General features: G+C 39.5%; 2 protein-coding genes across 3 annotated transcripts; both read right to left on the reverse strand.

Annotated features, from left to right (window-relative positions):
- Nucleotides 1-414: 414 nt before the first annotated feature.
- On the reverse strand, nucleotides 415-7,338 carry LOC119888653 (caspase-3-like). Of its 2 annotated transcripts, none has more exons than XM_038699323.1 (7): nucleotides 7,219-7,338; nucleotides 5,410-5,487; nucleotides 4,806-4,963; nucleotides 3,770-3,898; nucleotides 3,185-3,360; nucleotides 1,316-1,433; nucleotides 415-1,145 (listed from the first exon to the last, which is right to left on the reverse strand). In XM_038699323.1, exons 2-7 carry the CDS (start codon nucleotides 5,481-5,483, stop codon nucleotides 916-918), a joined length of 885 nt encoding a protein of 294 aa, XP_038555251.1. In that variant the 5' UTR covers nucleotides 5,484-5,487; nucleotides 7,219-7,338; the 3' UTR covers nucleotides 415-915. The 2 variants fall into 2 exon arrangements, with proteins under 2 accessions (XP_038555251.1, XP_038555252.1); XM_038699324.1 differs by having other exon boundaries at nucleotides 7,252-7,335.
- A 231-nt stretch (nucleotides 7,339-7,569) lies between these two features.
- On the reverse strand, nucleotides 7,570-14,432 carry cenpu (centromere protein U). The gene is made up of 14 exons (XM_038699321.1): nucleotides 14,294-14,432; nucleotides 13,502-13,550; nucleotides 13,165-13,252; nucleotides 12,428-12,659; nucleotides 12,115-12,318; nucleotides 11,319-11,403; nucleotides 11,050-11,136; nucleotides 10,847-10,937; nucleotides 9,903-10,026; nucleotides 9,710-9,788; nucleotides 9,052-9,099; nucleotides 8,561-8,622; nucleotides 8,140-8,296; nucleotides 7,570-7,926 (listed from the first exon to the last, which is right to left on the reverse strand). Exons 1-14 carry the CDS (start codon nucleotides 14,296-14,298, stop codon nucleotides 7,804-7,806), a joined length of 1,434 nt encoding a protein of 477 aa, XP_038555249.1. The 5' UTR covers nucleotides 14,299-14,432; the 3' UTR covers nucleotides 7,570-7,803.
- Between the last annotated feature and the right edge of the window lie 474 nt (nucleotides 14,433-14,906).

The raw sequence follows: 14,906 nt of genomic DNA on the forward strand, positions 1-14,906 counted from the left end.
ATGTAAGGACTGGGTGACTACAGTTTACCTTTATTTACCTTTATCATGTTTTAATCCCCAAAGGTGGAGTAAAGAGGCAGTGAAAGTAGGAATGTAGTAATACATGAACACAAAAACTACCACCCCTCCGGTAGATCTATGATCATCTGAAAGGGAAAGAAATTCTAGATATTCTGCAACAGGACTCCCATTTAGATTATTCATTCTTAGCATTATCATTTTGTTGCTCAGCTCAGTATAGGTAGCTTTAACTCATCACACGGCTACTTAATAATTACCACATTTCTGAAGAGACAGTGATCTGTTCCAAAAGCCAACCTTTTTTTGGTCAAATACTTTGTGATTAGTTTTTTTTATGTGACAGCTGATTAGAGACTCGGAAGCTTAATAACCTATAAGGACAAATCACAGTGATCCATTTGTGCTTGTGCATTTATTGCATACCAGAACTGGTAAAAAGCAACAAACTGTATGTAGTAAACTAACTGTTTATCCTATAAATGTATTCAATTTTATTGATATAGCCCGATATCACAAATCACACATTTTTCAGCAAACAACATTGCCCTTGATTCAAAAGAGGAGAACTCCCTAAAACCTCTTTTAAGGGGGAAAATACTACAGCAAGAACATCATTGGATACCCTCTTCCAGGACAGACATGCAATAGATGTTGCTTGTACAGAATAGAACAACATAGTAAGAGTATTGGCACTGGATTATAAACATATAGTTTATGATGAATATGGATCCACACCACCTCCTCTCCACCAACATACAAAAGTCCACAGTTCTATGCTTCTGCTACTGTTAAAGCGCATAATCAGTGATATGGGCTCATTGAAAATGAATCATTGGAAATTGTCCCAACACCCTTTAGTATCCTGTAGGTAAAACAAAAGAATCTGATCTTAATCTAGGCAGGCAAGTAGAATTCTTTGGTCAACATTGAGACAATGCAGGGGATCTGTTTCTTGCCACTATATCCAGGAAGGTTGGAGGCAGATTCAAAGTGTAGTGCCACCTTGCGGTTGACTCGGGTCATGATCTGCATCAGCTCCAGCTTTCCTCTGTAACAGTACAACATCTCGCACAATGACTGCATAAACCAGGAACCGTTGGCTGTGTTTCTCCATGAGTAGTAGCCTGCAGGACAAATTACTGTGCTTACAAAAAGGTGCACACGGTGACACACTGCTTTACCACTTACACATGAATACCAGGGTTATAAACAGATATCAGCCAGTTATCCACGATTCATTTAGTGAATATTTTCTCAACGGGCAGTCTTTTCTACCACTACTATTATTACTTACCTGGAGCAGTGGAATAAGCATACAGGAAATCTGCTTCCACAGGAATCCTCTCTGTTTGCTCTTCTACACTGTCTGTCTCAATGAAGGCGCCGTCATCCAGGTCTGTACCACGGCACGCCTAAAAAGGACAGGAAACCCCTGTATATGTACATTAAGTGTGATAGTGTTTCACAATAGTGCTGGGACTCTGCAGACAGGGCCTGTGGATTAAAAGATACATTAACAACCAACGGTGGTTGTTCTAATTTACTCCAACAAGTTGATTTTTCCTTAAACGAGTCACATCTGACTAGGTGTCATAATGAGCCCAGAGTTTTGACTTTTGTACTTACACATAAAATTTAATTCAAAGCTTGGAGTCAAATAGTGAAAAAAAAGAACAAGATATTACTATAAAACAAGCATCTGCTAGTATGGCATTAGCCAGTGCACCGCCCACCTCATTTTTGAAAATGATTTGATTAAGAAAAATTATTTTCATCTTTTTTCTGTATATTTTATTTTCTGACATGACGGTCTAGCTTCCTCAAAGGCTTCTTCCACACCACCAGGAATAAAATTCTGGTGGAGAAATATCCTTTATATATTTATATAAAAACATGTATTGACCTAAAAGTAGGCAACTTTGAAGGTTTCATATTATGAAAAATGTACATAATTTATCTAATGTGTCTAATGACCCATTAACTTTTTCTCCTGCTCAGTATTTTCAGAGTGTGCAAACACACCGTTTAATTTTTGGCTCCCTTCATGACATCATGGAGGGATCTGTGTAACATAGGACCGCCTCCAGCCCTTCAACGCAGTGGACAGCACCACCCACTGAACACTGTGCTAAATACACCGCTCTCCGTCATGCCCCCACCGTCCAACACAACACCATTGCTCGGCTAGAGATGGAGATTGTTCAGTGTCTCGCAGAAAGTGCTTTTACAGTTACGAGGAAAAGTTAAATATTTTCTGTTTTTTCTTATGATATTTCATTCAGCTGCTCTGCCTCAACTCTTTGTGATTTACGGAGTTACCTGATGGACAGATAGCTTTACTTGTTGCTAACGCTACAGTAACCGTATGCTACTGATAACTGCTGTTATCAGCTGACTCTGCCTGAACTGGGCACTCCCAGCGGTCCAGAGCTCCTGTACTAGAGGTGTTAGCCCCAACGCACCCCCGGCCCCGGAGCACCAAGCTTCCAGTCCGGGCACAGTCAGCTAATAGGACGGCTAGCTGCACGGCAGTTAGCAGGTAGTAGTAGCTGCTAAACTGCTAATCAGGAAACTCCATAAATCCCGGAAAGTTGAGGCAGAGCAGCAAAAGAACATCCGCAGGAAAACCATAAAATATTTTCTCCATAAAATAAGATCCAGCTTCACCAAAATCAATGAATAAAATTATAAAATTGTGTTTTTGTACTGTAATCAGTGCGGCCCGGCTAGCAGCGGCATCTCTAATTCTTGTCTCATTTGTGGTTTGATAAACAGTAAATACATCATATTCTGTGCCTTATGTCCAAGCTAAGTTACTGTAACTGTCATAGCCCTTAAGCACACCGGCAAGAGGATGAGGCGGTGTGGGCCTCAAGCATTGGCTGCTGCAGAGTCTCACATAGCCAGACATATCTCCAATCTTCTTTTCAGGGCTATACCAGCTAGTTACTGCCCCTTGGGAGGATTCTGGGAAGTTGGCCAATCAGAAGAGAGCGGGCTTTTAAGGAGGGGGGCCTTAAAGAGACAGTAGCTAAAACAATTTGAGAAAAATAATGTGTTTTTGAACATGACCAACAGTAGCTAGCTGCAGCCCTATACGAGCATCTCAAGATACATTTTCCAGGTGATAATACAAGATGAACAGTGGCTACATTTAACGAACCTGTATAAAGAAGAGCTTTGGTTTCCCCACAAGACTCTTACAGTGATCTCCTTTGAAGTATTTTGTCAGGTTTTCAATCTTTTCATAGCCGTCTGTGCCATATATCACCCCCTCGTCTCCATGACTTAGCAACACACATGCAAATGACGCACTATTACTGTGGTCCTCCTTGGATACTAGAAACACACACAAGAACAGATAGAAAACAAGACAAGGTTACATTACCAGCTCGGATACATTCTCCTTTCTCATTTTAACTGTTGGGCAACATTGTATCTTATGGACAGTGCTGTTAATTTAGCATCTAGCAGTTTTAGTTCTCAGACTGCAATACACAACAGGTCTGACATGGATGACTACTTTAAAAGTCATTCCAGTTAATCAGGGAATAAAACAGTAACCACCCTCAGGCGCTGCCATCTAGTGGTTGCTGCGAGCTCCTGTGGAAGTGCAGTCAACAGAACTGTCACCTGATGAATGATAAATGAGTACCAACACTGGTCCCTTTCAATAAAGCGTTAACATGACAGTGAACAGCCATAGTTGTAACCTAGAATGAATGAGATCAGTTGTAGTTTTTATTACCACTTAACATCAGCTGTTTCATCTCCTCCACAGTCTGATCATTGACATATCTTGTCTTATAGCCCAGATCAGAGAAGGTCTTAATAGCAGAAGCAGCATCAACATCTGTCCCATTACGTTGACTCATGTCTAGAGAGACACACAAACACAAGTAGAATTGCAGAAAATGTTCAATGTCAGCACCTATTATGGAGCAAAGACCAGCGATGCAAATTTTCAAGCACTAAGTCTATAACCGGAACCTTCTGAACTCACTTTCTTTCTGCAGACCCAAGAGAGCAGACAGTTTAGACTCTTTAGACTGTTAGACATATCCGGTTGCTGTGTCTTGTCTAACTGTGTGTTTATGTAATTGAAACAGAAAAACAACTGTGGCTCCTTTTGGTAAACTTGGTGACAGAGGAGGCAGATGTGACATGGGTATATTAATGCTTTAATATACATTCAGGAGAACTGGAACGTTTTCTTCTTATTTGGGTCTACTTACGCAAGCTTCGTTCAAAAATACAGAGCGGCAGTATGGGAGGAGCACGTCTATTAGACAGGCCTTGTGCACAGCCGACATTTTGACTTGTCATAAGAGGAAAAGCACCGATGTTACTAATAACTATACCTATGGTTTTGTTCTATTCAAGTGTCAGTCACCCCAAAACAGACGCAGCTAAACAGAATTCTGCCATCACTCATTTAGTTTAGTTTAGTTTATTTGTTTATAATATCGTGGACAGTCCCTTTTGATAAAAAGAGCAGCTTTAGCCTCTACGGCTAATTTCCAGCTGTTGTCCCCGGCCAGTTGTCAATAGGCATACATCCAATAAAATACATTACAATTATATTTACAACAAAACTAAGCAGAAGAAAGTAGACATACTAAGCGTTTGACACACAATTGAGACAAACACAAAAAACAATTCATGCATTAAAACAGTACAAATCAAAACAAAGAATATTCACACAAATGCCACATTGAAGCATATACAGGGCATAACATTGAGGCAGTCAGCAGAAGTGAGACTTGTCAAATGGGTGCATTTACTTGTGCTTTGGTGGAAGTTCTTATTGTTGATAACCAGACAGGTTCCGAGGCAGGGGTAGTCCATCTTGTAGCAGTAAGGGTCGGAGCCTGCTGCTCTACTGCTTCTGGGAACCACTTCCTCTGCAGTCTTCCTATTGCCTGCGGGCGCTGCATCTGGCCTGAACATTTACATACACAAACACACAGACTCGTAAACGCACAGTAAAAATGGCTGAAACTTGTTCAGCACAATCTCACTAGAGCAGACGTTTTAACACTTTTGAACAGCTCAGTGGTATCTAAACTTGTTCTGCATCAGTTGGGGGTTTTAGCATCTGTTTGAGTGCTCATTCAGCACCTTGTAAATGAGCTGAAATAATGTCTGCCAATGGTTCACAACCTACACGGTGGCAAACTGAATAACAGACAAAGAAGTCAAACTGTTACCAGATTTCCCGTGTGGATAAATATGTTATGAAAAATATTTGCTAAAGAAATGAATAAAATCTCATTAATAACATGAAAAAATACAACATAAATAATATAATTGGAGAGATTACATATTACCCTACAGGTTTGGGTACATAACATATGGGTAATCAGACAGTAACCAAAGTACAATTACTTCTTTTGAAATTTTAAGGCGTCCACAGAGTCCCCACCACTCTGCAAGTCATCGTCACCTTGAAGACCAGCCATGTTCCTACAAGCACAAATGCATAAGAGGCAGTGACGTAGAAAGTGGAAACAACCACCAACATAAAAAGATTCACATCGATTTTTCTCCTCCATTCCCTGAAATTCAGTATCTTGCATTCTCTCAAAGAAGTGCAGGCAACATCTAATTACTTTCAGTGCCATTTAAAACAAACCTTTCCTCACACCAGCTAAAGCAACTTCAGAACCACTGACTGCGATAAACATACAAGGTACAAGGTTGTTAGTCATTATAACAAAACAAGATTTGTAGTTCCTTCATGCAACCACATGATAATATTAAAGTTTCATCTTCACTATAAACAGTCTGACATTTGGGAAACAGAGTCCATCTTGACTGCGTTTTTGCACTAAAACATGCTTTGTTAACTTCATCTTTCCATGAAATAACAGTGACAACTGTTGCCTGACCTCTACTGGATACTTCAGGGAACTACAGATAGCAATATTTAGGAGTTGACAGAGATCTACTAATACTGGCCCAAACAGTATTTCTTTAACATAAACACACTACATAAACAACAATGTCAACAAGGATCCATTTGACTCGTTGTTTAAAAACAATTGTGACCCAGATTGACACTAAGCAGGACATTTTACAGTCGAAAAATCAACGTCCCTCTGGCGAACAAATAAAAAAACTTCATAATGGAGAAAACAGCATCTGAAATACCTAAATCCTAATTTGGCATTTCTGCACTGCAATTTCTTGTTAGAAATAATGCTATGCAGGTTTCCCCCCGGGAAATAGTTTGGCTGGGGTAGAAAGTCTCCTAGTTACATAAGAGTGGTATTTTTTATGTCTTTGTTTTAGGTGAGGTGGAGAAATCGCAGACTATCCGTTTAAATGTTATATTTTCATATCATTGCATTTTATTTTCTGGGTAAAGGCTTTATTCCCCCCCCCCCCCCCACATCATAAAAAGAAAAAAAAAAAAAAAAGGGTTCAGCCACTGATTGTGATTTTTACTCGGTAGCAGAAACTTGCGAGTCAGGACGAGTGCCGCGTTTTTGTTCTCATATTGATTCCAGGTATTTTGACACAGGATGTTTCATCAGACAGCCGTTGTTCAGGGAATCCAACTTCAACCGCGATGGTTTCAATCTGACCGCATTAACCAGGTGTTCGCGTTATTGTTAGGAGCCATGATGAAAGTACTGCATCATAGTACAGGCTATCATACCAAATATCTTTAATGTATCAAAGTCATAATAAATCAGTGTAAGGAGTGTCAACACTGTAACGTTAGGACGATCTAATTGCGAAACTCCATGGATGAAAAACAGGAAATTAATTACGCTCTACATCTCTTTGAGGAAGCAACGTTATTACATCGGTATCATTTACTAACGTTAGATAAAGTTAACTTTACATTACACGTGGGATTACGTGGATAGAGATGACCGACGAACACGAGCTGACAATTTCCTTTCAGTAACTTATCTCCCATAACATACATAACTTGGCCACCGACATTCAGTTTTAAGTACCCAATGAATTCACAACTGCCTCCAACTTAAAACTTAACTTAGCAGAAATCTGAAATCTCATTAGTCAGGTGTTAACGTTTCCTTACGTAAACTAGGCTGTTAAAAAGAAACCTAGTTACAATGAGTCCAGGTTTTACATGTCCCGTTAACTAAGTTACAACTGACAGTCACGCTTCGTCAAACTGTAGTAATAAATATTATAATGCTTCTTCCATAATAAACATACCTTTTTGTGTAAGACGGTGTTACAAATACTTACTAGCAGCTCCTCGTACTTTCTATAACTTCAAGGAAATGTCTCTGAGCCAATCAGGAACACTGACCCCTGTGTGGGCAGAGAAGCTATAAAACGTCAGGCGCACCTTTGACCAAAGGGCGCAGCTGATTGGCTTAGAGAACAGTGGCGACGTCTCGACATATCCCATAGCATTACAAAACTAAAAAACAGTGGTTAAGGCACTTTTTATACATTTCCTCAGAAAGTTACTTTACAGAACTCATACAAGGGAAACCAATTTGACCTCAAGCATTCAACATGACCTCAAAATAATATTATTTTGTTAAGAACACACAAAACATGACCCCATTTTGCATTTATTATATGTACAGTATTGTATTTAGCAATATATTTAGCGATGATCCAAGATTTGGCTCATATACACAATGAAATCAGAACCACAAAATATAACATACAATCCAAATCATCATGCTTCTTTCTGTATAAAGGCCTTAAAACACTTCCAGCAGATTTTGTATTGCTCATAATATAGTCTTTGAGTCTTTAACCTGTGTATTTGTGTGGCATAGCACATTATTTCCTAGTGCTGTTCTTCTGTCTTATCCCCCGTTGGTTATCGATTCCTCTCAGCTGTTGCTCTGCCACCTGAATATGCCTGGTCTCCAACAGCAGAGCTGGCAAGCTGGACGCCCCATACTGGATCGGAATAGGAGAGGAAAGGAGTCTTTACATCACCCTTTTACCCTTTTATTCAAACTCTTAAAAATCATAATCTGTGCATTAAAGTTCCAGTAAGATAAAGATGTATCTATGATCAACACACACAAATAACAAGACAGTACAGGTCATACTTTTTATTATTTCTAAAGTCAATATTCACATCATCAGTGAGTATGTATGCATGTATACCGTCTCTTTCTCTTTGGGGTGTTTGTGTCGGTAATCCAGGTAATGTCCGTAGAGCTCTCTGATGTCATGCAGGAAGGCTTGGCCGCGCTTCAGATCAGCTAATCGGAGTTTAAGTTCAGCTTTCTCCTTTTGCAGCAACCACATCTGCCTCTCTGCCCTGACCAAACACACCCAGTGGAAAGGTCATCTTGAGGACTTGGTTGTAAACAGCCTTTACATGAAGTGTTACTAATAATGATTGTTTTTAACACTGAACACAGGTTTGGGTTAATTATGTATTTAGCTGGCAACACAATGGATGATTTAAGGACTCATTATTTTAAAAGGGATTTTTTTTAGTTGGTTAGTATGGACACTAAAATGCGACAGTAATCTGAGTTTGTGGAAATGAAAACTGGTGTGTTTTTGACTCTAAACTCACCTCATGAGCTCGTGTTTGGCATCCAACAATTTCTGTGTCTTTGTGCGGATCAAAGAACCCACCTGACATACACACAGACATACACCAACGAGACAGAGGGTACAGTAAATACAGGCTGCCAACAAGACCGTAGTATGTGTAACAAGTCCACAGCAATGCTCGCTGCTCTGTGAGGTTAAGCTGTGAGCTAAATGCTAACAACAGCATGCTAGCGTGCTCACAATGTCAATGCTAACAGCCGGATATTTAGCAGGTACTGTATAATGTTTACCATGTTAACTGTTATCCGTATAATGTCTGCACCCAGATTTATGGGAATCCAACCGATAGTTGTTTAGACATTTCACTCAAAACCACAAATGTCAACCTCACGGCAGAGTTAGATGAAAAGTCAGGGATCACCAAAGTATGTGGGATTCATCCTCTGTGCACCATGTCTTGCAATTCGTCTAATACTTGTGATTTATTAAAAAGCTGGTCGCAGTAGTTACCTTAGCGTTTTCTCTTTTTAGAACTTTAAGCTCCTTGGAAGAAGAGATCTGGAAGAGAATAAACACCAGTGGATAATCATGTTTGATTAAAAATACCGATACAAATCCGTACCATTCACCTCTGTTTTGCTAGATATGTTACCGTATGTATGATCACATTAAAAAATCTACGCAGGCGTCTTGGTGGCTCATTTTTGGGGAAAAACACTTTAACAACTATAATTTGTTTGTCACATTCTTTGCATGAAAAGATGGTTGTAAATCTTTAGTTTGGTTGTAAATCTGCAGTTAAAAAATTCACTGTGGTCAAATCCTTATTGGCACTTTGGATCAAAAACACCATTCGTTCACATCAGCCTCAAAGTAACCACTCAGATGATTTAAAAATCGACTGTTTCACAATTTCTTATACAACAAAATGCTTAAACAGTTTACAAATATGGTTGTAATTCTGTACTAGATGTTCTAATCGGCACCTATTGGTTTATAACTATACTATAACTAACTATACTACAGATGAAAATGAGCTATTTAGCTAACCATGGCAAATTTACATTGAAGTTTTACTACGGTGTTGATTAATGTGCATTGTCCCTGTTAAATAAAACAAACATTTTGAAAACAGCGTCCAGTTGCTCTTTTGCTTCCTCCTCCTTACCTTTTCCAAGAGTTGCTCTTTCACATTGGAGGAAAAAGAATCAATTGACTGTTTGACCACTTTAGACTCCACAGACTCTCTGCAAAATAAATACAAGACGACAAAGAATGTAACCGTCTCCAACTGCAATAAAAAACGTTTGTGAATGCAAGTGGTTCTTGTGTAGTGACATGATATGATGATCTTAGTTTACCTGTACTGGTCACAGAAGTCAAGGAAAGCATCCAGCACCACATCTAACTCTGTTCCTCCCTGACGACCTCGTCTCTTCCTCTGTTTATCGGCGCTGGCCTTGTCTGGGTCGGCAGACGCACTGCCTTCAGGAGGAAGAATTAGGTTGTCGTGGTTGAAGTTTCATGAAGAATAGTACAAAAAACCTTTTTACATCTTGTGAACAACAGTTTGCACTAAGACTTTTTGACAGCTGCTAGCTCATTATAATACTTCCTAGATTTCCAAAACTCTTATAATACTTCAGCTGCACTCAAGATGCTTATTTCCTTTCCAGTGTTTTGCAATGTATAATGAAATACTAAAGAGAAAACAACCTCAAACGTCCAGCTTATGCCAAGAAGATACATCAAAAAGTCTGGACTTCACTTTTGAAGTAATAGCTTTCTTGCTGATAATATTCAAATATTTGTACGTTAAATTATGGAAATAGAGCCCGGGGACAGTTCGCTTAGCTTAGCATTACGATTGGAAATGGGGGAAACAGCTAGCCTGGCTCTGTCCAAAGGTAAAAGGTAAAAACAACACCACCACCAAAATGCCTACGAGCACTTCTAAGCTCACTAATTAACATCTTATGTGTACTTTTTTTGAAATATGAAATAGTCCTCTACGTAACACCAATGTGAAACCACAACTTGTTGATTCATTCATTTAGAGGTTCTTTATAGATTTTAGCCGTTTTACCCTTGTTTTTGTTATCTTTATGCTAAGCTAAGCTAATCGCCTCCTGGCTCCAGCTTCAAACTGAATGTACAGATATGAATGTGGAATCAGTCTTCTAAGCTAACTCTGCTAGAAAGTGAATAAGCATTTTTTCTCAAACTTTGAGATTTGAAGTGTACAGCGACATTTGACTTTGCACCTCAGCCAGAAGTCAAAACTGATGCTACTCTTTCCACTTACCCGATGAAGACTTCCTAGTTTTAGACTTATCAGACGCAGATTTTCTGGTTCTACTGAAATTGTAGACCTTGGCGTTCTTTGGACTTGGTTTCTGAAAATAAATGACATAAAACCAAAGATGAATACAACCCAAGACAATGTAGGCCACATTCCTGTGGATGCTAGGCTCCTGGCGCCAGCAGTCAGCTGAAGTCAGTCCATACCCAACTTGTGTCCTCGTCCCCGACCTCTTCATCAGAGGACAGGATTTTCCTACGTCTCTGCTGGGCGGTGTCTGTGTCAGAATCCACCTTTAAGAAAACAATATGTAGCATAGCATTGTCTCAGGATATGGACAGTCTCCACTTTACTAGATGTTCCTTTACTAGTTTTTTTCCCTTAATGCTACTTTCATTATGACGTGATTACCACAACTGTGATATTCAACAGATGCTACCATTGTTATTGGAGGCATTATCATTAACTTCCTCACTTGTGACTGAGGGTCACTGGAGTTTCCACTTCCCGATTCACTCTGTCTCTTCTTGTCCTTCTTCATCAGCTGGTTTTTCACGGGCCTTGATGGGACGCAAAGACCAATAAAGAATTTAATGGGAAGACAGACAGATCTAGGCAGTGTTATGACTGGATATCAACAAACAGTAGAGAAAATTGACACAACAGCCAGACTATTATGTGTCACACAACAATTTCTAACCCCTTCCCCTGATCCCTTGAACCTGGAACAAACTATTTTTTTAATCACAGTATCTTATACTGGATTTATGACATTAGTGTTGGACCTCTTGGTGGATTTTAATGCAACTGCTGTACATACTCTGAGTGTTTTTGTCTTTCTAAAAAGGGACATTGCCTCTACTGACTTTTCCTGTTTTTATCCAAGATGTTTTTGTGGAGGTTTACTGATCTTTTAGAGCTCATGCGGGTCATGCATGCTTGTAAAGCCCATTGTAACGTGGTGCATGATATTGAGCTGTAAATAAAAAAATACTATTATTACTAATACATTTGTCTTGATTTCTCCAACCAAAAGACCCATGTAGCTATGGCAATGTAATTATTCACTAAGGAATGTGTACTTCTTTTTCAAAGGAGTTGATTTATTCTTTCAATACTCATTTAATTCATTAACCCCTTTGTTTCTACCTTGGTGTAATTTCCTTCTTTAACCTATGGTTTTCTTCTCAATAAAGTAAAAAAAAACTAAACGTGTCTTTATAGACAAAAAGCATTTATCGGGGACAGGTGGAAGGCAAGGTAAACCTCACCTCGCTGCAGTCATCTGTCCAGCACTCCTCCTTTTAGCGGGCCTTTTCCCAACTAAATGTTTGAGACTGCCGGCTGCTGAGGTCAGCTGGTTGCTTTTCTGGAGGTTGGAGCTTGGGTCTGGCTGATCTGGCTCCTTCCTCTCCACAGCTAACTCTCCCCTTTCCCTCTGAGGCGCTCCCTTCTTTCTCTGTTTCTCTCCTGGCCTGTTTAATTCAGACAGAAGCACTGGAGTTAACTAAGTTCTAAGGAAAAGCTGCATTCACATCATAACACAGTAGTACCAGTGTGGAAAGTAAAGTCCATTGACCTCACCTGGCTTTGACCTTGCCTCCAGTACTTCTCCTGCTCTTCCTCTTCTCCTCTTCCTCCTCCTCACTGTCTCCATCTCTCTCTGTTTTCTTTCTCTTCACAGCAGCACTACGCTGTTTAACAGTGGTCTTCGACGTCTGAGGAATATCCTTCCTCCCAGCTTTTCCTTTGTCCATCTGTCCCTTCTCTAAGACATTTAAATCTTCCTCCAATGCGGTACTGTGCAGAGGGTTACCTGGGCAAAATAAGAGTTTTCTGGTCAGCACAAGATTGGTGGTTTGGAATTATGCTGGAAAACAAGGTGACCTAAGTGAAGAGAGGGGAAAAAGGAAGAAGTAGATGTAGGGACACACAGAGGAACACATGGAGCAAACTGTTTGCCAGTGTTAATGTGACATCAGCTTGAAGTGCTGCAGAAAAATAATAACAAAACAGTAACACAAGATAAGGAGTAGAATAAAAAATATACAACAGAATGCACTGCTGATCCACTTATAATAGTAATCATATCATGGTTCATTAATAATTTAATTAAAAATGAGAAATAGGTCTATCCAACATATAGTTTAGCAACCATGTTTGCTGTGTTTGGCTTCAACTAGCACATTCAAAAAATACATTTGATTATTTTTAAGATGTTAAAATCGAATGATCCATTGCCGTTTCTCACCTTTTAAAGACTCACAGAGACATGATGACACTGGCAGGGATAAAAATAGAGCCGTACAGTGAAGACTCACCATGACTTGGCTGCAGTCCCTCCAGGAAGCTAGCTCTCTCTATAGCAGACAGGTTGGGAGAATCCGCATGATCAAAGGATGAATCCTTCTGAATTTGAACACAATAGAGAACAATACAATTCAAATTCCATAATGCTGTGCAATGCAGCAAGGTGTAATAACCATAACACAATTACAGACAGACATCAGAATGTGGTATGGAAATTCCGCCATGCGTTTTTTACTGAAAGGGGGAGAAAAATATATACATGTGACAAGGTGACGACCAAATCATAGTGCACTTCAATTTTCATCAAATAAGTTGTGCAAATGCTACAGCGACCATTAACCAACTCACTTGACTCTCTGGCACTGCGACCACTTTGGCCCCTCTGCCCTTTTTGGGACTGCGGAAACAAAGAAGACAGGGCCACTTCATCATCATTGTCAATATTTCTGCCACCGCCACCCCCAGGTGACACCTCCAACCAAACCACTCTCATCTCTGTGTCGTTGAGCATCCTCCCCGCTGAAGTGACACTGAGTTTCCATTCCCTCCAGGCTAATGTTAGAGTTTAGGGAGCCGTTGTGTCGTTCTGTTTCAGCTGGCTAACCTCAAACCAAACTCCATTCAGTAATGTGGCACATTAATGTATTTGTTACAACCCTTATAAAGTACTTTCTTGAGCTGTTTATAGCTCGTTATGCTTCTATCACCACCAAGCAACGCTTAAAACAAACAAAGCCCTATTTGTTTCAGCTAGTTTGAGCACTTTTCTCACAAACACCTTCTACCATATTAACGTTATTAGCCTAACGTTAACGTTAACTTGCAGTAAGTTAAGTTGACGTTAAATGGCGGTTGCGAAGAGTTATCAATTAAAAAGTTGCTACTTAGCTCTATTACATGCCGACACTAGCAGCACAAAAGATTACAGACATGTAAAGTATCTCAAGCGGCATAATAACGTAAGTTAACGTTAACCTGTTATCGTTACATTTACCACTAACGTTGGACAAGCAGGGCAACGTTATATCGTCAGATTTTCAAATGGAATTTTGACTTTACCAACATACGAGAAAGCAGTGTGTCGTGGATATGTGTTCGGATTTCGGCTGGACTATAACTCATAATTAATATTTTTCTCACCCCATGTGGAACAACTGTAGTTTAGCGTTGATAAGTTTGTTTTGTCAACACTCCGCAGCTCGAAACAGCTTCCCGCAAAATGTTTCAAGTTCCGGACTGTACCATTCCAGATACACGGGGGAGGCAGGCGGTACTACTTTTTACAGCGAAAACGTTACAGCTCAAAATGAGGTAATGGCGTGGATAAAATTACACTGTTTTGTACTTAATTTGACAGTGATATCGTCTGGACAGATATACTTAAAATAAACATTTGCACAGAAATTTTGTTAAACTGATCTAACCCGAGAGGTTTCGTATACATTTCGGGTCCTACGGAGAGCGACAAAGTTCAGTATCCTACAACACAAACAATTATTCGTTCAGCACCTAAGCTAGATAAAGGGATGTTTCTAAATGTTAGTCCAATGCATATTTCTTTTGTGCAGTCTATGATGTAAATAAAAAAAATCCATGATATAATATATAAATAGAGGATAAAATGTGCCTTGAGTAGAAATAAACTGAGCTACATACATTCATGTGTGTCCTGTGCACACAGCACTGATGAAAAAACTGACATGAGCTCACAGCGTTTTGATGATTTTTTAATTAAAATTTTTACAAAACAAAT

The sequence above is a fragment of the Micropterus salmoides genome, unplaced genomic scaffold (genome assembly GCF_014851395.1).
Source record: "Micropterus salmoides isolate LMB-PRFRI ecotype aquatic unplaced genomic scaffold, ASM1485139v1 Ms_hic_scaffold_5, whole genome shotgun sequence".
NCBI classification, from domain to species: domain Eukaryota; kingdom Metazoa; phylum Chordata; class Actinopteri; order Centrarchiformes; family Centrarchidae; genus Micropterus; species Micropterus salmoides.

Coding starts and splice junctions, on each gene's coding strand:
- LOC119888653 (XM_038699323.1), bottom strand. CDS start 5,483: ATGGCTGGTCTTCAAGGTGACGATGACTTGCAGAGTGGTGGGGACTCT. Junction 3,899..4,805: donor GAACTTCCACCAAAGCACAA/GTAAATGCACCC, acceptor GTGTCTCTCTAG/ACATGAGTCAACGTAATGGG. Junction 1,434..3,184: donor CAAAGCTCTTCTTTATACAG/GTTCGTTAAATG, acceptor TGTCCTTTTTAG/GCGTGCCGTGGTACAGACCT.
- cenpu (XM_038699321.1), bottom strand. Junction 10,027..10,846: donor AACTAGGAAGTCTTCATCGG/GTAAGTGGAAAG, acceptor TTCCTCCTGAAG/GCAGTGCGTCTGCCGACCCA. Junction 9,789..9,902: donor GACTTCTGTGACCAGTACAG/GTAAACTAAGAT, acceptor TTTATTTTGCAG/AGAGTCTGTGGAGTCTAAAG.